The sequence below is a fragment of the Artibeus jamaicensis genome, unplaced genomic scaffold (assembly GCF_021234435.1).
Source record: "Artibeus jamaicensis isolate MK-2021 breed Jamaican fruit bat unplaced genomic scaffold, CSHL_Jam_final contig_908, whole genome shotgun sequence".
NCBI lineage: Eukaryota > Metazoa > Chordata > Mammalia > Chiroptera > Phyllostomidae > Artibeus > Artibeus jamaicensis.
In genome coordinates, this window is record NW_026522009.1 from 3,681,696 (window position 1) to 3,707,037 (window position 25,342).

Genomic DNA, 25,342 nt, shown 5'->3' on the forward strand with positions numbered 1-25,342 from the left:
CTAGAAAATATATATTTCTAAACATTTTATGATATACATGTCATTTCTATTTTTTGAATGAATGATACAGTACTTAGTAATGGTCTCTATTTTCCTTCCAAAGCATCTTTTATACAATGCAGGGATTGAATGATGTAGAATGCAATAAGTAATTTTTTACTAGTATACTTTTGTGATTTTTGACATCTACAGGACCTAAAAATATTTATTGTCAATGTTAATTTTAACAACTAAATACTGTTGTTGCATTTTTAAATCTCAAGATATACTCTTTAACTCTATTAAAAATTTGGTATTCATACTTATGATCAAATAGACCCCTAGCTAAGACTGTCTGGTCAGAATCCTAGTTCCTCCATTTAAAGTGTATGTGACTTTGGCAAGGTAATTAACCTTTATGCTCCAGGTTCCTCAGGTGTAACATGGGGCAGTAATTATGAGACATTAAGAGGTGGCTCTGAAAAGGAAATGGCATTTTTTCTAAGATACAAATAAAAATGCTTAATTTTTTTAACACAAAGAAAATGAAGAGTAAAGACGTCTTTCTCTTTAAAATTTTGGTTTGAGAGTCTAGCGGAATGAAAAACAAAAGTTGAAAGGGAGCCTACAAATGCATGACGCTGGTATAGCTTGATTGTATTTGATGTCCAGGTATAGATTGTGACCCAAAGCCAAGTCTAACGTTTTTAGTATATGTAACTTATTTAACATAATGGAAAAAAAATGAAAAATGTGTAATCAAGCTCAATTTTGTTATTCATTCCTTAGAACAAAGTTTAGAAAACTACAGCTTTTTGGGCAAATTTATTCAGCCACCTCTAATTTTTACAGCCTATCAGTCAAAAATGACTTTTATATTTTAAATGGTTACATTAAAATTTAAAATACGTACATAACAAGATCCTTAGTTTTGCCTCTTGGCTTACAAAGCTTAAAATACTGATTGCCTGGCCATTCATGAAAAAAATTGCCAAGCTTTTATATAGAAGCTTACTTTTATGTTTTATAATAACATGTATTAACATATTGTTCTTTCATTCATTCTGTGTTTGGAATTTTTCAGTTTTTGTGACATTTTTATTGGCATCAAGAACACAGCATAATCAAAGAACATGAAGAACACAGAATCATTTTTCTCCTTTTTTCTACAAAAAAAATGTACTTTTTAAAAAAATTGCAGAGGTGGTCTTAGGAGATTTTTATTTTATTCTTTTCTTTTTTTAAATTTATTAATTTATTTATTTTTATTTTATTGATTATGCCATTACATTTGTTCTATTCCCCCCTTCATTCCCCTCCACCCTGCCATTCCCCCCCTTTAGTTCATGACCACATGTCTCAAGTTCTTTAGATTCTATATTTCCCATACTATTCTTGCCCTCCCCCTTATCTATTTTCTACCTACCATCTATGCTACTTATTTTCTGTACCTTCTCCCCTCTTCTCCTTCTCCCATTCCCCTATTGCTAACCCTCCATGTGATCTTCATTTCTATGGTTCTGCTCCTGATCTAGCTGTCCTCTTAGTTTGCTTTTTTGTTTTAGGTGTGGTTGTTAATAACTGTGAGTTTGCTGTCCTTTCACTGTTCATATTTTTTATCTTTTTTTTCTTTAGATAAGTCCCTTTAACATTTCATATAATAAGGGCTTGGTGATGATGAACTCCTTGAACTTGATCTTATCTGAGAAGCACTTTATCGGTCCTTCCATTCTAAATGAAAGCTTTGCTGGATAGAGCAATCTTGGTTGTAGGTCTTTGGATTTCATGACTTGGAATACTTCTTTCCAGCCCCTTCTTGCCTGTAAGGTCTCTTTTGAGAAATCCGCTGACAGTCGGATGGGAACTCCTTTGTAGGTGACTGTCCCCTTATGTCTTGCTGCTTCTAGAATTCTCTCCTTCATTTTGATCTTGGCTAATGTAATGATGATGTGCCTTGGTGTGTTCCTTCTTGGGTCCAAATTCTTTGGGACTCTCTGAGCTTCCTGGATGTCCTGGAAGTCTATTTCCTTTGCCAGAACGGGCAAGTTCTCTTTTATTATTTGTTCAAATAAAGTTTTCATTCATGGCTGTTCCTCTTCCCCTTCTGGTACCCCTATAATTTGGATGTTGGAACGTTTAAAGATGTCCTGGAGGTTCCTAAGCCTCTCCTCCTTGTTTTTGAATTCTTGTTTCTTCATCCTTTTCTGTTTGGTCATTTTTTTCTTCCTTCTGGTCCACTCCCTTGATTTGAGTCCCAATTTCCTTTCCATTACTATTGGTTTCCTGTGCATTTCCATTCATTTCAATTAGTTTAGCCTTCATATGTTCCTCTAATTTGTGACTAAAATCAACCAGTTCTGTGAGCATCCTGATCACCAGTGTTTTGAACTGTGCATCTGAGAGTTTGGCTATTTCTTCATCGCTTAGAGTTATTGGCTCTGGGGCTTTGACCTGTTCTTCTTGAGCCATAATGTTTTGTTCTGTTCGTGCCTGTTAGGTATGAGGAGCAGAGCCTTAGGTGTTCACCAGGTCAGGGCCACCCAGGTTGCTGGTTTGTGATGCTGTATGTGGGAGTGAGGTCAGAGAGGGAGCAATAGCAGTCCTCTCTACTCCCTCCCCCCCGCCCCCATCCACCTTACTGCTTGCCCCCACCCCCCGCCTGTTTATCTGCGTGGGAACGAGGTCAGCCTGCCGCCTTGTGCTGGAGGCTGCACAGTCTGTCTCAGTGTTCGTCCCTTCACTGGTTTATCTGCACACAAATGTGTGCAGTCAGCCAGCTGCCCCACACCTTCACTGCGTCCACCCTTAGCTACCCTGCACCTGGGATCTGCGCCCTTGGCTGCCTGCATGCCTGGGTCGGGGATCTTTTTGGCCCAACCCTCTCTGCTGCTGGCTCCGCCCCTCTCACCACTGGTTTAGCTGAGCGGTTTGTTGTTGGACTCCATATTGTTCAATTTTCTGTAGCTTGGCTATGTTTATTGTTGCTAAAACTTTATTGTTTTTAGATTTGGTTGTGTGAGAAGGCACAATGTTTCCACCTACGCCTCCATCTTGGTGGAAGTCCCCCTTATTCTTTCCTTTTAGATTGAAATATAATTAAAATATATCATTCTATAAATTTAAGGTTTATAGTGTATTAATTTGATACACATACATGTTGCAAAACGATGACCCTTGGAGTGTTAGCTAATACCTCCATCTCCTCACATAATTACTTATTGTGTAGAACATTTAAGATATCTTTTCTTAGCAACTCTCAAATATATCATACTGTATTGTTAACTGTAACCATCATCTTGTCCATTAGATTCCCAAACTTGTTCATCTTTGACCTAGTTTATATCCTTTGACCAATATCTCCATGTCTTCCCATGCCCCAAACCTCTGGTAACCACCTTTCTACTCTGTTGCTATGAGTTCAGCTTTTTTAGATTCCACATATGAATGAGGTCATACTTTTTTTTGTCTCTGTCTTATTTCATTTAACATAATGCCCTCCAGGTCTACCCATGTTGTTGCAAATGACAGAATTTCCTTTTTTCTTCTGGCTGAAAAATATTCCATTCTATACATGTACCATGTTGCCTTATCCATTCATTTATTTATGGACACTTTGGTTGTTTCCATATCTTGGCTATTGTGAATAATGCTTCAGAGAACACGGGAGTGCACATATCTCTTCAAGATCCTGATTTTTTTCCGGGATATATACCCATAAGTGGATATTGCTAAATCATACGGTAGTTCCTTTTTCTTTTATTTTGTGGGAAATCTCCATACTGTTTTTCATAGTTGTGCCAATTTTTGTTCTCACCAACAGTGCACAAGGGTTCCCTTTTCCCCATATCCTCACCAACACTTGTCTCCTGTCTTCATGAAGATTACCATTCTAACAAATGTGAGATTTCATTGTGGTTTTGATTTGCATTGCTCATATTAGTGATTTTAAGCATCTTTCATATTGGCCATTTGTATGTCTTCTGAGAAGAAAATAACTATTTGTTTCTTCTGTCAATTTTATTAGTGGATAGTTTTGGGATTTTACTATCGATATGTATGAGTTCTTTATAAACTTTGGATATTAACCCATTATCAGATATAGGATTTGCAAATATTTTCTGCTGTTGTATAGATTGCCTTTTCTTTTCATTGACTGTTTTTTTTAATTGTATAGAAGCATTTTAGTTGGATGTAATTTTCCTTTTAATTTTTGGTTTTTGTTATGCTTTTGATGTCATATTCATAAAATCATTACTAAGACCAATGTCCAGGGGATTTCCCCTCTGTTTTCTTTACTCTTAGGACTTTATGGTTTCATGTATTATGTTTAAATCTTTTAATCCATTTTTACTTAAATTTTCTGAGTTGTGTAAGATAGGAGTTCAATTTTATTTTTCTGCATGTATTTATCCAGTTTTCCCAACATTATTTATTGAAATAGTTATTTCTTCCCTACTGAGTATTTTTGGGTTCATTGCCAATTATTAACTATATACACAAGGCTTTATTTCTGGACTCTTTATTTTGTTTTCATGTGCCTATTTTTATAACAATGCCATACTGTATTACTATTATAGCTTTATGGCATGCTTGCAAGTCGATAAGTATGATGATACCTGTAGCTTTGTTCTTTTCAGAATTATTTTGGATATTGTGGATCTTTCGTGGATCTGTACAGATTTTAGGATTTTTTACTAAGGCTGTGAAAAATACCTTTGAAATTTTGATTGCTTTAAATCTAAACATGGCTTTGGGTCTTATGTATTCTTTACATCAAAATTCTTTTAGGAGGTTTTTTTAAAACCATCTGATTGAATTTCAGCAATATGCTCCTGCCACTGTAGTTGCTAATTTGTTTTCATCAGAGAAATATAAAATATTCTTTTTGTGAGATATTTTGGTTTATAGGATCCAACTCTAACTAAAATCAAACTCTGAGTTGTCATTTGTTTATCAAAGTATAGATTGCATGTTTGCGTCACTAGTATTTCCTCTGGTGACATTAAAGTTGTCAGTTTTTCTTTCGTTATGCATTCAATTATGTGTTACATCTCAGAGGGTCTCATGATTATTTTATTTCTGACCTGAGTATCTAAAAGAAATGTCCCATTGGTCAGGCATATTTTCTTTCCCATCTTCTTATTCTAAAACAACCTCATATTGAAAGAGTAACATATAATACCTGATTGGAGTAAAATGGAATATCAGGTGGATTACAGTATACGAATGATTGAAAAATCAAATAACTTTTATTGTAATCTAATGATAAATATCTCATGGTCATGGTCCAGTGAGTAATATAATTCAGTGTGGGACCTAGCATCACTAGATATCTTGATTTGCTGGTTGTTTATATAATCAGCTCAGAACATTTAAACTTTGCTGGAAAATGTAAATAGTCCATGATGAATTCCTGTGGCATATTTAATTTTTCTGCCTTTGTAACAGGAAGGGAAGTGGTTCTTTTTCTCTCTCTTTTTTTTAATAATATTTATCTTAGAGGGGAAGGGGGAAGAGAGAGGGAGAGAAACATATTCCTAGACCTGTTCCAGGCCTCAATCCACTGAGCTACACCAGCCAGGGCTCTTTTTCTCTTTATTCTCTCTTTCTTGTCTCTCTTCTAAAATATTTTAGATTTAAATCACTTTGTAAAAAAAAAAAACAAAACACTTTCTCATCCAAAAAGAATATTCCTTGTTGAGTATATTAGGAAAACAAAGTAGGATGTAGGTTATGATCAAAGTTGAGGTTCTTGGAGATGCTCGTGAATTCATTACAAATTCTAAACTGTGATTGATAGTACCTACCTTTGAGGAGAGGTCATTTTAAGCTCTGTCAAATCTAATTAAAGCAGTACTCCTTATTTTTTCCAGATACAGAGAAGGAAATAACCTAATAGGTTACTTTAGTAATAATGGTATTAGTATATAATGCTTTATTCAGTCATATATTAATATTACAAATGTGGTCTCTGAGAAAGAATTTTCTGACTATAATGCATCTATGAATTTTGGATTTTATTCACATAAGACACATAGTTTAACCTATTTGTCTTTCAGGTTACTTTTATTACTTAACATTTTCATCATTACTTATCTGTAAAATGTAGGTAATGATTATTTTCCAGAGTTATTATGAGGACAGGGCCTAGCATAATTCCCGTGACTTCACGATCAAAATTAATAAGTTTCTTTATCCCATGCTCCCAAACTCACACATGTCCTGGGCACATGCATGTGGGTCAGGCTTGTTTATTAAAAAAAAAAAAACAAAAAACATGAATTGGCTTGTACACACTGAATACAAATAATTATCTCTAATTAGTAATCAATGTAGCATGGAAGAGATTGATTTGAAAACAGATCAGTATCCTTTGACATAGATTGAAGGATATATAATTTGACATTGCATTCCATAAAGAGGCCTCACCTGGGTGCAGCATGCCTCTCCAGTTTGCTCATGCCGTCCTAAACACCTGGAATGCCTTCCTGTCTCTTGTCAATTTCTTCTTTTAACTTCATCCTCTACACTGGCTGATACCAGCATAGCTGTGGAAGATTCTCGCAGAAGTCCTTTTCTGGAAGCAGCCTCTCTTGGTCCCCCTGCCTGTTGTCAACAGGCCCTCCTTCACACTTTGATTCGTCTGACTCCCTGTCATTGTCCCTATCACAGAGGAACCACTTAGTATATGCATAACTCCTTCCGCTAAGTCTGAACATACTCGGTCTCCGGTGTGCTATAGCTTTAATAGAGTAAGCTTTAGGATATTAATGCATAAGATTTTAGGTTTGATCACTAATTTTAATATATCACTCATATGTTATTTTGGTTTTAATTAGAAATAACATTCCTCAAAGAGCACATATTCATTATTTGAAATAAAATTACATTGGAATGTTACATTGCTACAGTTGTGGGATGTATAAACTTGTTTGAAATCAATGTATAAAAAGCTAAGAACAATATTTGTACAGTGTTATTTCATAATGAATATAAAGTTTTGTGGCTGTGAAGCCAATTGATCACATGTTCCAGGATGTAGTTTCAGGTTGTAAACCTGTGGTTCAGATTATTTTTGTTCATATTGATAGCAGAGGTATGATTTAAGGCAGTTGCAATTTATTTTTCTACATCCTGTTTTATTAAATAGGCAATTATATGAATTTTCAATGTGACCAAAGTTATCCCAAAATTGTAGATGTAATAGTTTCCTGGTTTAAAAACATCCGCTAAAAATGCTTATCTCCCTTTTCCTGTGATTTTATATTGTAACCATGATTAAGAATTTAATCAGCAATTCTGTAAAGAAAAGCAATCACATTTCTCTATGATTATTGAATCAAAAACTATTATAAGAAAATAAATGTAAAATATTTAATCTCATATTCTCAAGTTGCAATTTTGATCTCTTTTAAAAGAAGTAAACTTCAAAGAAATACAGATTTTAAAAAATGCTTAAGCCCAACACATTATTTTTTTCCCTGTATTTAAATATTCCCTCTCTTCTTTTTCTCTCATTCCTCCCTCCTTTTCTCCATCCCTACTTCTCTCCATACATTCCTCATTGACTTCTGTGTAAAGTCCATTGCACCAATAGGATACTTCATATTAAATGTATGAACCTAAAAATGGTGGCCAGAGGATTTGTACATTTTGGTTCTTTGAACTAAGAGGTAGTATTGTGGTATGATTAGAAGTGTGTATATGTTTGTGTGTGTGCTAAAGTATGCAAAATTTCATGCTCGATGGTATGAATATCATTATTTTATATTGTAAAAATATGCTGAACAGACTTTCTTATTTCTGTAGAGCAAGGAATTAATTATATCATCTAAAAATGAAACCCATATAGTTTATACCATAGTTCCTAGCAGAAATGAATGACTTGCTAACAAAAGCTGATGTTTAATTGGCTAGGTAAGGAAAGAGTACGGGAAGTGCCTGCGGACGCATTGTTGTAGCGGCAAAAGTACAGAGAGTTCCATCGGCTCAGGGAAAACATCTGGTTCTCGGACTCCTGGACGCTACTCCACAGGCTCACAGGTAAACCATGGTCGTTAATTAAAATGAAACATCTTCTACCTATATTTTGTTATGGGTTGCTGTCCTTTCTTGATCAGCTCCAGTTTTTACCCCAAGTATTTACACATCAACCGAATAACACGCATTTAAGAAACCAATGTGCAATAAAATCATAAAATGTAGGTTCTCCATTTGTGTAATAATGAAATCAGATTGATTCAGTTGAATGAATTTTAGATCAGGAAAGGAATTTAGCACTTCAATCGATAAAAAACTAACATTTTATATATATATATATATATATATATATATATATATATCTTAATTGCATCTTTTAGCCAGTGTAATAATTGTGTATCACATACTGAAAATATTGACTTATTAAATGGTAAGTTTAGTAAAAACAGTTATAACTCATACCATATTGTTCACTAATTGAAGAACAAGTCAGGGCAGTAAAGGATACTGTAGCAGCTTATTGTTTAAACGGGTCTAAATGCTGTTCCCATCAGCCCAGCACTAGTTAGAGTGGCCGTGTTGTCCCTCACCAGGGACTCTGTAAACTTGTAGGTAACCTGGCAGCCATTTTCTGAGGTGACAGAACATCTCCAACATCTCCTGCCAAGCCCTTAAGGCAGGCGAGAACTTGCAAATTCCAAAATAGAAAGAATGTCATTGGTAAGTAGATGAGAACATGAATGGGAGACAAATTCAAAGGAAAAGTCTAAAGCCAGATCCATGAGTATTTGTAAGAGCATGCAAGAATAGACCTTATTTTGATTACTTTAGAAAGCAAGTGAGATGGCTTTTTAAAAAAGGAAGTGACAGGATATCATTCACATGTAATAAAAATCCCGTAGCTACTACGTAAACAATGGAGAAAAATCTACCAACAAGACTAAGAAGTGAAAGCTCTATCCGCCTGTTGCTCCTCTATCCTTTTACTACTGTCTAATCACTTTTTAAAGTTTGGAAGTATCTATAATCACACAATCGTGTCCGTTCACCAAGAAGTGTATAGGATTGGTGTGAGTATGTGTGTGCAAAAATCGTGTGTGAAGCATTGTCCTCCCCACTTTGGCCTTCCTTTCATTGTTGTCATTCATCTTTTATTTGCATTGACTTTTTAGGTGTATTTACTTTTATTGTATGATATTTGATATCTTCAAATGTATGTAACATGTATTAAATGAGAAGCATAGTAATAAAATGAACACTTGTGCATCAACATCCAGGTTACGAAAGAACGTTTTCCAGAGTCTGTTTTTTTTCCTCCTGAAACTTCTCCCCAATAAATCTATATGCCATTCCACCAGAGAAAAACTTCTAACTTTTGTGTTTCTTTTTTCACTTATTCTAATATTTTTCTATCTCCAAAAAGGATGTTACTTAGTATACCATTATTAATTCTTTATTTTAAGTAATACCTTATAATATGTAGTCTTCTGTACTTTGCTTTTTTTTTACCCTCCATATTCTAAGCCTCACCCTGGTTCATTCCATGAATTTTTAAGTGTTGGCTTTATGCCACATAAAACATATATGCCACTATATATGTTTTTCTTTTGCTGGCAATACTTTTTCCCTTTCCTTATTTTCATATTTAATTATTGTATTATGGAGTAGAGAGAGCTGAGTCATTAACTTCCTAGAACATGAGGTAAATAAATGAATTCAAATATGAATTATTCCACTCCCTAGCTCTATAACATTGGACATTTTCATTAGCCCGAGGGCTAATGAAGAAAAGAGTACCTATTTCAGGGAGTTTTCCTGAGGTTTCAAGAAACGAATACATAAAAACCCCATACGGTCGTACTTTGGTACTCATTGTTAATTCATTCTGGAACCAGTGACAAGTGCCAAAACTGACGAGTACCAATGATAAAGCATTTTCTCTTGCTGGTGACATGTGACTCATACAAATTCCAGCAAGTGCAAGAGTCCTGAGCAAGTGCTGAATGCCAGTGCATTTTTTCCACATAAGATCATGATGAGTACAGGGTTTGACAAATCCTGAAGCTGATGAGTACCAAGACCTAGAAGCTGTGTTATAGACCTAGAACTCATAAAGAATTGACATAAACTATGCATTATATACACCACATATGCTATTTGCCATGTACTAGGCACTATTTCAGTTGTGTGATACCTCAGTTAAAAAAAGACAAAAATCTGTTTCTATATACCCTCAAATACAGGGATAGGCAAGAGCATGTTAACAGTTTGGGTACACAAAAAACAGAATGCATTCTTGTATCATTTATTAATTGCTGTATTCCCATATGAATAATTGTATATTTATTTTGCCCCCTGTATCATGCAGATATTAGACATAAGGTATTGAACATTAAATATGAATACATGAAACAAGTAATTATTATAACGTGTGGTATTATAGAAAATACTAATGTCTATAGGAGGTAATAGCTGAGTTGAGTGTGTGCAATACAATTCTAAATAAGGTAGCCTAGTTAGGTCTCTTGGAGAAAATATGAGCAGAACCTTAAAACTGATGAAGGAGCCCCACACCTATCTATATATGGCAAAAGAACACTCCAGGCAAAGGAACAGCTATGCCAAGCCCTGCAGTAGACGCATGTTTGGCATGCTAAAAAATGGAAAAAGAACAGGTGTAGCTAGCTTAGGTAGGAGAAGCTAATAGAAAATGAGATAATGGGGGCAGCTCACATAAATGTCACCTAACAAGATCACAGTTTCATGAACTCTCAGTTACAATGTCACTTCTTCTGTGCAATATCCTCAGTGTCTAGACAAGGACATATCCCATTTTATGTGCACCAACTGAAATTTTCTTTATGTAGTATGACAGACATTCGCAAAAGTGCACAAAACCTAAGTTTATGACACAATGAATTATTACACCTCCCCTCGTTAAATAATATAATATTGGGGGCACCTCAGAAACCCTTTGAACCCTTCTCAATCATCTACCTTCAAACAGGATGACTATCTCAACCTTTGTCACTACATTTTGTTTCTCATGTGTTTGATACTTATTCACATGAAACCACCCAGAACATGTTCTTTTTTACTTTGTTTCCTTTCTCGGACATCTACATTGCTGCAGAAGCCTATGTTCCTTTTTTTAAATTTTGTTGCTTTGTAATCATTTTATAATGCATTTATCCTTTGTACCACTGATAGTCATTTGGGTTGTTGATAGTTGTGGGTTGTCATGATTAATGTTTCTATGGAGATTTCTGCACATTATTAGATGTTTGGGGTTTGCTTTTCTCCTTTGTATTTCCTAGGTTAGTATTTGGTATATAGTAAAAGTTAATTAATATTTTTAATTCATCAACTAACAATAAAACAGATGTTCTCAATACTTGCTCTCAATATCTTAGTTTGAAGCTTTGTTCCCAATATTTCATTCTGAAGCTTTGAAATATTTTTCAGTGGAGACATTCTCAATTTCTCAGTGTCTCTAATCCTATACCAGTTTTCTTATTGTGCCTTTTTTATTAGATTTGCTGTGTGTGTGTGCATGTTTGCTGACCAACAACAAATAGACAGTGTTGCTGAAGGATAAACATGTCCCTCGATTCATAAAACCAATTTCTAGATTGGGTACTCCTATTTTTCAAACAGTTTAGATATACTTGGCGCAAAACCCATTTGTGAGCTTGGTTTCACTATTGCTAGCAGTAATAAATAGTCCTTACAACTATTTATCCTTGAAAAAAACCTCTGAAAAGGTTTTGTTTCCTCCTCACAAGATTGTTAATACTCTTTTGATCCATAACTCAACAAAATAGCAAAATAAAATTAACCAGAAAAGTAGTTCCCCCCAAATGGAAAACTGCTTCACTGCTTTCTTGAATTGTCCAGCCCTTAGAATATTGAATTTGAGAATATAAGTAACTATGGAAGAATGTTCAGTTCTCTATAATATAAACTGTGAAACAATGAATAAGAATAAATCAACTCTTTCCATCTCCTTCCAAAAAAATGAAAAGTCAAATAGTATGAAACCTATAAAATAACATTGGTATTCTTACAAATTAGTGGAAATGCTAATTAAATTCAGAAGCATTTTCATAATATTCTATGTTCTTTTCTCACCCAACTCTTTCTCACAAGATCTTGAATTTTTGAACTAAATATTGTGTTAATAAAACTGATAATTTGATGCATATTTCAATATACCATTCTCATGAGAAGTACAACGAAAGTTATTTGTTTTATCTTGAAAAATAAAATGATACATTCTATCTGTGTACATTTCTGTACATCTTCAACATGTTTAAATTGGTAGAAAGTTACATTTATTCTTTTTTATAATTACAATTGTTTTAGGCATAGGCATTTAGAATTATACTTAATAAGTACCAATTATTATTAATTTAGCTTCTAATGTTCTCATGCACCTGTACTGTAAGCATGTAGAAATTGTATATTTTCCAGATGCAAAAACAAAGGTCTCATACAATTCAAAAAGGGAAAAAAAAGATTTTTGTCAAAATCCCCTGCATTGTGTGTTGATTTCCCTTTCCTTTCCCCCCATCAAGAGCCGGATCCGTAGAATGTGGAATGACACAGTCCGAAAACAGTCCGAGTCTTCCTTCATCACTGGGGATGTAAACAGTTCAGCGTCACTCAACAGAGGTAATTAGAAATGTTTTTTTGTATTTATTACTTTTGTGATTACTTTAAGAAGTTCTTAAACTCAGTGCTTTATTTGTAACTTCTGGCCCTTTTTGCATGTGGTAGGAATATTGCAAGGATATAAAACCTGGTTGAGTATAGCAGTGTGTTCCATTATTCATGAGCTTTTTTTCTTTCAATCCTGAATTTTCAGGAAATCTTTTCTGAAAGGAAGTTAGAAAACAAGAACTTTCTTTTTTCTAGTCATCTGCCACTGCTATAAACTGGTGAGCTGTCAGGCCTCGCTGGAAGCAGTGAAAATGGGCAATTATGTGGCTATATAGTCTGCTAAGCATCATAGAGTTCCACATTGTCCCACACATTGAGCAATTTCATAGTCTTTGTGGAAGTACAAATACACTGTCTTATACATACTTAAGGCAACCTGTGTACTTGGGGAGAAAAGTCGCATCTGAATATCTAAAAGACTTATTCAGATAATATGCAATATTTACAGATGTAAAAGAAAAATACTTTATATGTACATATACGTGTATGTTATAATTTTTGTTTGTGCTTCAATTAAAATATTCCTAAGGCAAAATTCAGTATTTTTAAATGAAGTTCACTTAATGTGCTATTTTGTTTCTGTTTTGTTTATGGTTGATTTATGTTTTATTCTCTCTCTCTCTCTCTCTCTCACTCTCTTATAGTATGTGTGAGAGAGAGATTACAATTAATCTTACTGCAATAAAAATGCATAGAGGCATATTGGTGGAGAACTAGAATACACTACAGTCAGTGATGGCAAATATTTAGAATACGGTATAGTTTTATCTAGGCAGGTGGGATTTGTATATTTATTCCAATCACACCATTTTAAAAGAGACATTTTTGATACATATATTCAGAAGTTACTTTATGATCAACATTGTTATTGTTTCTTACCAAGCTATGATGATCAATTTGTCTGAAACCTGTGTCTGTCAGCTTCTTGTTACATTAAAAAAATTCTACATACAAATAAATAATTTAATGAAGTTATAGCTTATGGTGAAGAAAGATTCACATGCTCATGCTCTTGAATTACTTTTACTCAAATAAGTTGTATCTTCTTTACATAAAAGAAGTTAGGACATGTAGCATCCCAAGTTGAATGTGATACAGGGGTCTATGTTATATATAACCTTCATTGACTTTCACGTTGTTTGGATACTGATAGAGTTACAATCATCTGATGATGATATTAAATAGTTGGCATCACTTTTGCATAGCTAAGAACACAATACTAATGTACCTCCAAATATGAAGAAAATATATTAAAATAAATAATTTTGTGTTTATATTTTGTTTTATTAATCTATTTTTATTTGCTAGAATATTTTGATGTATATACTATCAGTCAAGTATGCTTCTCTTTTTAACATTTAGTTTTAATTTTTTATTGTTAGTTTGTAAAATTTTATTTAAATATGAATACTTTTGACAAACTTTCAAATTGTAGAGAACAAATTACTTAAAAATGCTTCAAAAAATTAAAAAACTAATTTACTTCCATAGTTTAGATAATCCCATAGAGAGAAAATTTATAGTGTGTTTCTAGAAAGAAAACTATCTTTATTAATAAGATTATTTTCAGAAGTAACTATATAACCTAATAATTATAGAACCCATAGAATAATTATTGTTTAAACCAAAAATGAAATAATATGATTTTAAAGATGTACTGTTTATTTGTCTGCTATGCTGATGGATAAAATATGTAAAATTGTTTTGTCTAGCAAAATGATCTAAATTTATGTAAAAAGAATAAGACATTTAGCAAAACCTATTTTAAATGGTTAATTTTTATGACCTTCATTTTAAGGTCAACCACATTATATAATATTGCTGAGCCCTTTTTATATCCTTCTCAAGAATTTTATCAACTTGGAATATATAATGTGTAAATGAGTCTGATCAATTTGAAATATATTTATAGAAAATAACATTTTATATTAACTGATCTATTTTTAAAATCTTTCATTTCAAAAGACATTTCTTAAAGTTACTGAAGAAGGTAAAAAATTTCTTGTGACATCTGGTAAGTCCCCTTAATGATGACTTTGGGAGAGAGTTAAATTGAATTGATGATTGAAGTGTGTCCAGGCAGTGATCTGCCCCTTCAAGACGTATATGCTTCCTTTCACCCAGTGACTTTAATGGTGATAGACATCATAGTGATCTTCCTGATTTCCTGTACCAATTTTCTAGTTCCCCAATTCAGAAACTCCTCAATTTATCCTCATCTCATTATTTTTTTCTTAGATGGGTAGAATACTTTAAAATTTTATTTCTTCATATTATATCTCTGCAGATAGTCTTTAACCTCCTTCTTTAATCTTGTCTTATTTCCCAGGGTCCTATCTTCCCTGCATTCAGGCGTGTGTATCATATTTAGGTACGTGGCGTCCAAGATTCACCTTTCCGGATAAACACATCAGTCACCTCAGCAACATAATTATCACCTCTGTTTATTCCAAAGATCATATTCTCTATTATTAAAATAAAAATGTTAGGTACTGCATCTTTACATCTGCATATATTCTAACTTCCCATTCATTCTTAGTTTCTTACAGCTAGCATTTTTTTTAATTCAAACTCCATTTTACTTTCTAAGTTAGTTATATTAAATCTCTTACTTTTGCCTTTAGAACAGATCTGGCCTTTGAAAACTACAAGACACTGTCTAAAAATTAGTCCCATTTTCACTGAAGATTTTCTTTTCTATTCCTACCACTGCTTAATTCAGCAAAATAATGATTGTTTCAAAATTCTGTATGGCTTATCATCTATTCTTCTAAAAATTAAATCATCATTATCATCTTTGGGATCCATTAAGAATAAAGTATCTACCATGCAGTACAGATTCCTTCTCAATAGTTTTGATTTTTAAAAAACCCATTTCTATTATTCTGTTCTTGAAGAATCTTGTTGCTTTCTTATATATCAGATTAGCTGTCTACATTCCCCAATGTGATAAACTTTATTACTATTGGGATTTTACTCCTTGGAATCATAGGAGACCTTGGAAGATTATTGATCATTTTCTATTTGTATAATCATTCTTATATATTCTCTTGGGGATTTTGTTACTTGTCATCTCATCCCCTTAAAACCTTCCATTACATCTGCCCTTAGGATATCTATGCTTATGAACATGATTTCCAAATGTTTCCTATACATTTTCGAATATGTTTTTCCCCTGCTAACTTATTTGCTACTATGTTACACTCTCACACAGATCCAGAACTCCAAGCCCAATACTCTAGGACGACTATCAAGTTCACTTCTCCTATGCCACTGTATACACACCAGGTAGAAGGAGCTTTGCAAGAGACCTAAGATGATGCTTGAATACAGAGTTTCAAGTAAGGTTAACTCTGATCCAAACCCAAGTTTTCACAAACCCCACCACAGGGTTTATTCAGTCGTTCACTTAAATATTTACTATTTTCACACACCTCAAGTCATTCCTCAATCTTCAAGCTCCTTTCAGGTCTATTGGAAATCTAATCCAAATATCTAGTAGCTCCAATTTTGTGGTAGAAGTAGAAACAGTGTAAGTAAAGTCATCTTTCACCCCTGTACCCCTCACCCACAATGCCTGCTGGCCCAGTCTCCTCTTGAACAGTTTAGATTAACATTGCCTCTAAAACTCGAGTTTGACCCACAAATCAATCATTTGCTGAGAAATTTCTCTGGTCATTCAATTAATTGTTAAATAAACCTACTTTTTCATGGATCTATGTAGAAATTGGGAGATTTTCTAAATTAGAATTTATTAGGCTTTTTTTTTCATCATGAATAATGTAATTGCAATAGCCATTTCTTATTTAATCAGTTGAATTGATATCAAAAATTTCAGTATAAAATTAAGTTTTGCTAGGTCGCTGCTATCAGTATGTTATGGATGTGTGAATTACAAAAAGGTGGTCCCCACCTGCACCGCAGTGTGGGTTTATTGCAAAACCACGCCCCACCTGTGTGGCAGATTTAGCAAAAAGGCATTTCTTATTTTGGAAGGATGTCTTGGTGAGCATCGTGGGCTTTTCTTTCCCCCTACCTCTCCTCGTGCATCTCATCAACCTCCCACACAGTACAGTGTAGATTTTTACACGTGGTGAGTTGACCACTAACCCTGCACTTGTATAAGCCCGATTTAAGTCTTCTGTGGCAGAAGACTAATCTGTAGAGGTGAAGCACGTATTTATTAACACTAATGCATTCTCCTTTGGAGGTCCAGAGTTGTATTGATCTGTACCTGCATTCTCAGTGAATTCATGTAATCAATAAAATTATGATGGTCTTTGGCAAATCTTTTCATAAATTTTAAGGATAAACTTAGACTCTCAGTGGCACATTACCTACTGAAAAGTGATCTTCCTTGTTAGAAACATAGTAAATAAAAAGGAGAGAAGTGCCATCAAATAGACATTTGCAAGGAGTTGACTTATGTACAATAAATAGTTTTGAGAATGGAGTTTAACCCAGAGATTTCAGTAAACTGCTTAACTTCTCAACAGCCAAACAATAGGGGTATAAATAATTCCCACTTCAGGGGCACCTCGAGGGCACTGAGTCATTTAGTATATGTTAATTGGCTCCAACAGTGCCTGAAACATAAACGTTATTGTTACTATTTTATTCAGAAGTTTACTTAAACTTTCTACAAATGAAAACTGGTTCTTGCCAGTGTTCTCAAGTAATCAGATGTTAAAATTTATCACTCACTACTGAAGGTTTTCTTTCCTTTTTTTTATTTTCTAGTAATAGGTAGGATGAATGAGATTGTTATATGAATACCAAGTAAAGAAATAATTTACCTAAAGTGTTGCTACCCTTGATGGTAACAAAAGATACAAACTGATACAATTAAATTGTCTCTTCTAAATCAGAAGTTAATCATCTGCCTTAGTTACACGTTTCACTTCTGGTCTGTGACCCTGTTGTAGCACTTAGGAAATACAGGTAAAATATTTCTTCTCCCTGCCTTAGATAATGATATAAGCGAGCACTGTCTTCTGCTGTCTCCTTCAGGCCTTATCCTGCCCTCCAGAACACTAGTTCGATTCAGACAGCCCTGCTGAATGACCAGCTCTATAGTGGAGCAGAGCTGTGACTCATTCCCCTTTTAAACTCTGAGCCTGCATTCTCTTTCCCAGCGGGCTGGTCACTGAGACAGAAGAAACTCCACAATACATCACCTGCCACCTCATTAATATTCAAGCTACTAAGCATATTTTGTTTTTTATGTTTTTGAGGAAAAATGCAAATGAAAACATGTAAGTGGTGTTTTACTGTAATTAATTATTTCTATAAATTGAAGCTACTAGAGTAAAGCACTCCTGCTCATTCGCTTCATTAATGTCAGTAAATGCAGTTTGGCTCATATGCGTGAAATATGTCATACAGCCCCGAAGCCTTGCTGTTAGGAAGGATTGTAAAATCACTGTTTGTAAATATTAACCAGATCCTAATAGAATCAGACACCCATTTGTGAATTTTTTAACAGCAGTTAATGATGTGCCTAAGAGTCCTTGCAGAGCTAACTAAGGCCATCAGAGTGGCCTGTATGGTGAGATCCTTTTTGTTCTAAGCAAGCGCTATGGAGATACAAGTGCAAATACAGTATATTATAGCATGTATAAATGTTTTATTTGAGATTTGTCATTGTATTTATGCCTATTGTTATTTTACCTTTATATCTTTTATTCATGATTGAGGCAACGGTACCATTCATTTCTTTCCTTTGTACATGCCATCAATAAAGAGAGTCAGAGAACGTACAATAAAAAAAACACTGCATTAGGAAAACCATTTCAATGGCACAAGAGGAAAACAGGTACAGATTTTAAGTGAGATGCTGTGCCAAATAGATAATTAAACAATGCTATTAATATCCTGATTTCTAACTCAAGGAGATGGAATAATTTTCACAATGAACTCTCCTTTGAAAAGTGAAAAATATTAAATATTGATTTCTAGTCAGTCAGAGGCAAATGTTTTTGCTGTAAACTGTTAGCAGGAACTGAAAAATAAAAAGTTTTAAATGCTTACCCAGTGATTCCTTTCATTGGTTTGCTTTTAATTTTCTCTTTGATATGAATTCGTCAAAGGATCCAGCCTCTCATAGCCAGCTATTCAATAGTGAGAATCATTATTGTTATTGTTACTGTTACATCTTTCATGGATTTCTTCACAAAGAGACTTCTTTATCTATGTAGAATAAATTTCTTATTTTATCATTTATTATATTATTGCCTTATATAATTAGAAGTATTTCTTACCTCTTTGTCATCAAACAGCTACAATGAGATATCACTTATTTTTGAAATATTATTGTTGTTTCACATAAGTTTCTAAGCATGTGATAATTTAAAAATATCATCTCTTTTAGAACTTAATGTGAATACTCCAATGTAACATCAGAAATTGCTGGTATTCCTTTCTCTAATAGAATACAATTGTCCCTTTATAGTTCTTGATAAACAGGATTTCTCCTTTGGCGCGTACAGCCATTACTTATCTATTGCACACTGTTAATTATTTATTATCCATTATCTTCATGTCTATAAAGAAGTTGTGTTTGTTTTTTTTTTAGTAACTTGTCTAAGATAAGATGGCAAAGTCTAGATTCCAAACAAGGTTTTCTGACCACAAAGCCCTACTCATGATAACAAAATTTGTATTCTTTTCTTTTAACTGTTTTTCATGAATCTTGCTAAAGCTTAGAATAAAGACAGTTTTCCAAGAATTGTTTCAAAATGATTTTCATCACCTTGCATGAATATAAGATATTCTTAACAGCATAATTATTCATACATTTACTTCTTATTTTCCTTCCATTAATTATTTCCTTTCCTTAATTATTTACTAAGTATAATTCTTTAGTGTGGGTTTATCCTAATCATTTAAAGAAAGAAAAAAACTTTAAAATACTATGGATATATTGATTCACAGTCAGGGCACATGCCTTGGTTGGAGGCCAGGTCCCCAGTAGGGGGCATGCGAGAGGCAACCACACATTGATTTGTCTCTCCCTTTTTTTTCCGTCCCTTCCCCTCTCTCTAAAAATAAGTAAATAAATCTTTAAAAAAATAAAATACTGTGGATATATGGGGGGATAGATTTGCCAATACATATGACTTCTACAAAACTATTTGATATGGAAGATGCTGAATTACTGTAGATTATTGTTCAATGGTAACACTTAGGTTGCAAGAAGAATTTTATAATCATTCTTCTTTCCTGGAAGCACTCAAGGTATTTTACTGGGAAAATCCTTTTATGTTAATTTGTAATTTCTTATATTTCAATAAAAGAATGCACATTTTAGTTGGGAAAAATTTTGTTAATTAATCAGACAAGTAACTTCAGCCTATAATCCCTTAGTAATAAAACCAAATATATAACTTTTCCCAGATCTTTGTACTCCTGAACCTGATATTCGTTGAAACTATGTTCTCTCTCAAGACAACAGAGCGATGCCTAGAGCAAGTAAAAAATCTATTTGAGCTAACTTCATATAGACAGTGATGAAGTTATACACTGAATTTCTTATTCTATGTATGTGCTAATTTGGTTTTAACAAAAACTGGAAAGTCTTATAATTTAAAATCTAAAAACAAGCAAAACTTACCCATATCTCTCATCTGAAAAAATATTCCTACTCTATTATAAACATAAAACTTGTGACAATATAAAATGCAATATATAATAATTAACAGAATGGTCACTTTTCAAATTATTTTTCTAAGAAGTAGATCATATTTTTAATGCAGATTTTTAAAAATTTTTAAATGTATTTCTCTTTAGAAGGGAAGGGAAGGAGAGAAGGAGAGAAATATCAATGTATGGTTGCTTCTGGTGCATCCCCTGCTGGGAACAGTCCCCTGCTGGGAACTGGCCGGCAACCCAGGAATGTGCCCTAACTGCCCTGACTGGGGAATGGAACCGCGATCTTTTGGTTCTCAGGCCCATGCTCAATCCACTGAGCTACACCAGCCAGGTCAAGAAGTAGATCATATTAACTTATATCTGATATTTTGAAAGTGCATAGAAAATAATTCAACTGCATGAAAAATTAAAATGTGGAAGGGGAATCTATATTTAGCAAGAATATTATCTACATTTAGAAGAAAAGAAAAATTGTTATTACCAATAATTACGTGGTATTCGATTAAAATAGAACGTGTTGAATTGTATACAAAGACTTCCATTTCACATAACTCAACTTTATTATATACTCCATGCTAGTTAAAAGGAAGTGTTTAGTCCTCACCCTATAACTCTGTTGGTTAGATCATCATGCCAGCACACCAAGTCTATGGGTTTCCTCCCAGTCAGGGCACACACAAGAAGCAGCCAATGAATGCATAAACAGGTGGAACAACAAATCGATGTTTCTCTCTCTTCATGGCTCCTCCTCCTTCTCTAAAAATACATTAAAAGTAAGTGCTTATATGATAGGTTCTCCCACAATTTTCATAATAGGCTTTCTTCATAATTTATCATTATAAGGAATGACAATGCTTTAAGAACTAAGACATTGACAAAAAGCAATTTACAGCCCCAGAAAACAACTGGTGAATTAAGAAAGATTTGAGAGGATATACAGATTGAAGGCAGATAGTTAATCTTGATATAGAAAAGTAGAAACAATATAATTTTCCTGAAACAGCCTCAGTCTAAAAACAGATTTGATTATGATTATGATGTAAGTCTTCCCTGAACAGCACTGTCAAGAATATCTTTATTCACAGAAACCTTTTTAAAGTCTTACCTGCTTTGCTCAGACCTACTTTTTTCAAATGTAGGTGCCAAATTTAAAATTCAAGTTTTAGCATGTACTCTCTTCTGCATGTACGCTCAAATAATTGGCACAATATCAGAAAGCATGTTAATATAAGGCAGAGACTAATATGAAAAGTCATGTTTTCTTTATGTTGGTAAATTATTTTATACTGTTAGAAAGTTATTATACTTCTCTTTGTTTTGAGTTTTGTTTTACTCAGCAAATATGCAGAAGCAATGTGGGATTTACAAATTAATATAATTTATTTCACTATGAACAAAATACTACATACAGTATTCTTCCTAAAAATAAATGCGATTTACTACTGTATTGCCTGTGGTGAAGCAAGCTTGGTCTGTTTGGTTTAGGTTCAGTATTCTTTTTTTTTTTTTTTGAGTTAAGCCAGTGTATTCAAAATATCCAAATTAATAGCACATAAAAATACATGCATTTGGCCACAAAAGATGACTTTTAGAGATGAATGACTGTATAGTATAGGTCATCATTTCTTCTGCAGACTAACTACTTCCTCTGTTCTGAAACAATGATTTACCAAGAATTCTGTGTTCTAGTTCTACCTGTGTTGGCTTGAGCAATCAGAAGATTGAAAATCTTTTAGCTGCTTTGCTTTTAGTTAATTATGCAAAATACAACAATGGCTATCTAATTGCACCAATTTTTTTATCGGCAATGTAATCATGTTGCATTTCATGGCCACAAAAATATCTAATAAAATGTAAAGATAATAATGTAAAGCTTTTAGAAGAAAATATTTTAGATTTAGTTAAAGGAGTTCTTAAAAACAAAATAAAATTCATACCTAAAAGAAAAAGGCATAAGAACCCTAAAATACCAATCCAAAAGAACCTATGCACCCCAATGTTCATAGAAGCACAATTTACAATAGCCAAGAGCTGGAAGCAACCTAGGTGCCTATCAGTAAATGAATGGATCAAAAAATTGTGGTACATATTCACAATGGAATTCTATGCAGCAGAAAGAAAGAAGGTGCTCCGACCCTTTGCAACAGCTTGGATGGAACTGGAAAGCATTATGCTGAGTGAAATAAGCCAGGCAGTGAAAGACAAATACCATATGAGCTCACCCTTAACAGGAAGCTAAACAACAAAACAAACAAGCAAGCAAAATAAAAACAACACTGAAATCGAGAACAGGGGACAGTGACCGGAGGGGAGAGGGGAGGGAATTTCAGGGGAAAAAGGGGAAGGATTTACAGGAACAAGTATAAAGGACACATGGACAACAACTAAGGGGGGTGGAAAGGGGAGGGAGGTGGGGAGCAAAGGGGGTGGGCTGGGATGGGAGTAAAAGACAGAATACTGTAGTTGAAAAATAATTTTTAAATAAATTAATTAATTTAAAAAAAGGCATATAAGGTTCTTTTCTCAAAATTTAAACCCCACTCATAACAGGTGAAATAGTGGGAGAAGGCACAGGGACACACAATAACCAACAAAGTGTTAGTGCCTGCATTGTATAAAGAATGTCTAAAACTCAGTAAACAAAATTCACCAATTCAATATACACATATATGTGGGAGAAAGATAAAAAACAGGCCAGTCATAGAATAGGAAACCCTTATTGTCAATAAAAACATAAAAAATTACCCCATCTCTCTGGTAGTCAGGGAAATGCAACATGTAACATTATCAAACTGGCAAATGTGTCAGCCCATCAGTAGTGAGTCCTGGCTACAATCAGAGAAACATACACTGCTCATGGACGTGTAAACTGGCACAAACACATTTGGCAGCATTTGACAATATGTAGTACAATGAAAATGTGGACAGTCATTTCATTTCTAAGTATAGTATTTGTTGTAGAGTAATGCATGTGTCTGGACAGCAAAACATATATAAAGGCAATTAATGCAAAAAAGGGGGAATAAACTAGGTAATCTAGGGTTCACAACTCTAAATCTTTTAATTTTATATATATTAAAATGGAGGCATTACTTCTACACTAAGAATGTTTCATTTGTTATTGAACTAACAATAACCCAATCTGTACTCTGGAGAAAACATATCATTGAAATCCATATTAATAGATTCACAGTGAATGAATTAGCTATTAAAAGAACCTAAAGTATCTCAGAACCATTTGAAAGAAATTTAATAGGCAGGTTGATTAAATTTTAATAGCAAACGTGTTGGCTATTAAAAGTACACAGTGTTATAAATCAAGATGTCAGCTCTTCAATTTATGACTTTAGAAAAAAATGATGAAAGAGTCATTGGCTTTCAAGAAAATATTTCTTCTCTGACATTTTGTAATTTTATTGATTGCTTGGACACTAAGAGTAAAAAAATATATGAAGTTATGGTGTCTGTGGTTTTTAAAGTTACTTTATTTAACTTTTGAGTATAGCATTCAGGTTCTGTTAGTTTTGTTATTATGAACAGCTGCATCTTGATTTATATGGCTGTCTCTGGTATACAAAGTAACCTTTGAAATGGATCATTATCTGAACTGTCTTTCCATAGATTGTGTGTTGATATTGTTTTGTTATACATAAAAGCAAAAAAATAGGCAACAACATACTTAAAATAGACAACGCCTTTTGAATCAGTTCTTCATAGTTCTAGAAGCCTTTTTTTTTGCATACCTGCATTTCTTTTTATTTGTTTATGTTATACAACTTATATAACACATATACCTAATGCATTTTACATGTAATTGTGGCAGTTTCATAATTTCATAGATGCTATCTCCTGGTAAAATGCCCCTTGCCTTACAGTGAAGTTAGTATTCTAATTCTATAGAAAACACTATCACTAGTGACACTCTACAATGTGGGCCAAAGGAGGTTTACAGTTTTTTGTATGGAAAGTGATGCAATTCATAAGTAATACAGGAATGAACTCTGTTCACATCACAACTGTGAACTGACTTTGGCCCCACCCTATATGTACTTGCACAAAATGAAGTCTCCACTGTGGACCCAAATTAAGGTGTGAAAACAAATGGGGTGGCATTACTCAATAGTAACTCTGCTTTATCTATAACTCTTAATTTATGTTTATCAGTCCATGTATATCATGGAGATGGTTTCATAAATGAAAAAATACATCAAATCAAGGGAGAGAGAATCATCTCTCTCCCAAGGGAGAGTGAACGGAATGGACGATGAAGTATAAGGTATATTAAGGAAGAAAGAACTATCTGGTTAAAAGTATTTTACTGATATAAAATAATAAAATAAAGAGAACATTTACCATCCTATGTATTTATAACTTACAAGAATTTGAAAATTGAGGTATATTGATATGTGATTGCTCAAGAATGGTTGTATTGATTTGGTTCATTAAATCACCAAGGTCTTCAAATACAGAGTTTTGCCCATTCGATATGATCAATAAGAATGTAAATACATTTTTTTAAAAATGTAGTACATTTTTAAAAGAGAAGTGTATGAGGCAGAGCAGAATGACAATTCAAGTTATTTTAAGAGCTTTGCAGTCCCCCTTTGTTAGCCTGCTGTCGGGAAGAAACGTTGTTTGAATTATGTTTCTGAGTGATATAATACAGATTCAAGTGGGATCCAACTGTCAGCTTTTTTTCAGATCTGTTCTTTACTTCATGATTTCAAAGCACGCCGATCTGCCTTAGATTATTTTTTTCCAGTCCTCAGTTATGTGTATCACACTGAACTGGCCTAGACAGTACTGTCATTCAGAGCCTTCCAATGTCAAATCACCTATTTTATTTTCATGCGGAAAGATATATAACAGTGTTGTGGTAAAACTGTACATTCAAAAAGAGCATAGTCATTATTATTCCACATAAATTTCTCTCATTGAAAAACAGTTATATCAGACCTGGGTGGTGTGGCTTAGTGGATTGAGTGCCAGCCTGTGAACCAAAGAGTCATCT

General features: G+C 33.7%; 1 protein-coding gene across 16 annotated transcripts in view; it reads left to right on the forward strand.

The window, feature by feature from the left end:
- The window catches only part of ADGRL3 (adhesion G protein-coupled receptor L3), a 770,297-nt gene that overhangs the window by 723,089 nt on the left and 21,866 nt on the right, over nt 1-25,342 (forward strand). For 10 of the 16 annotated variants that reach the window (XM_053655018.1, XM_053655016.1, XM_053655022.1 and 7 more), the window contains 3 exons: nt 7,897-8,022; nt 12,537-12,633; nt 15,011-15,052. In XM_053655018.1, coding sequence (XP_053510993.1) covers nt 7,897-8,022; nt 12,537-12,633; nt 15,011-15,052 — 265 coding nt within the window. Of the gene's footprint in view, nt 1-7,896; nt 8,023-12,536; nt 12,634-15,010; nt 15,053-15,895; nt 16,424-25,342 lie in introns of those variants that run through there. The other 6 variants (XM_053655023.1, XM_053655026.1, XM_053655034.1 and 3 more) reach the window with 2 other exon arrangements.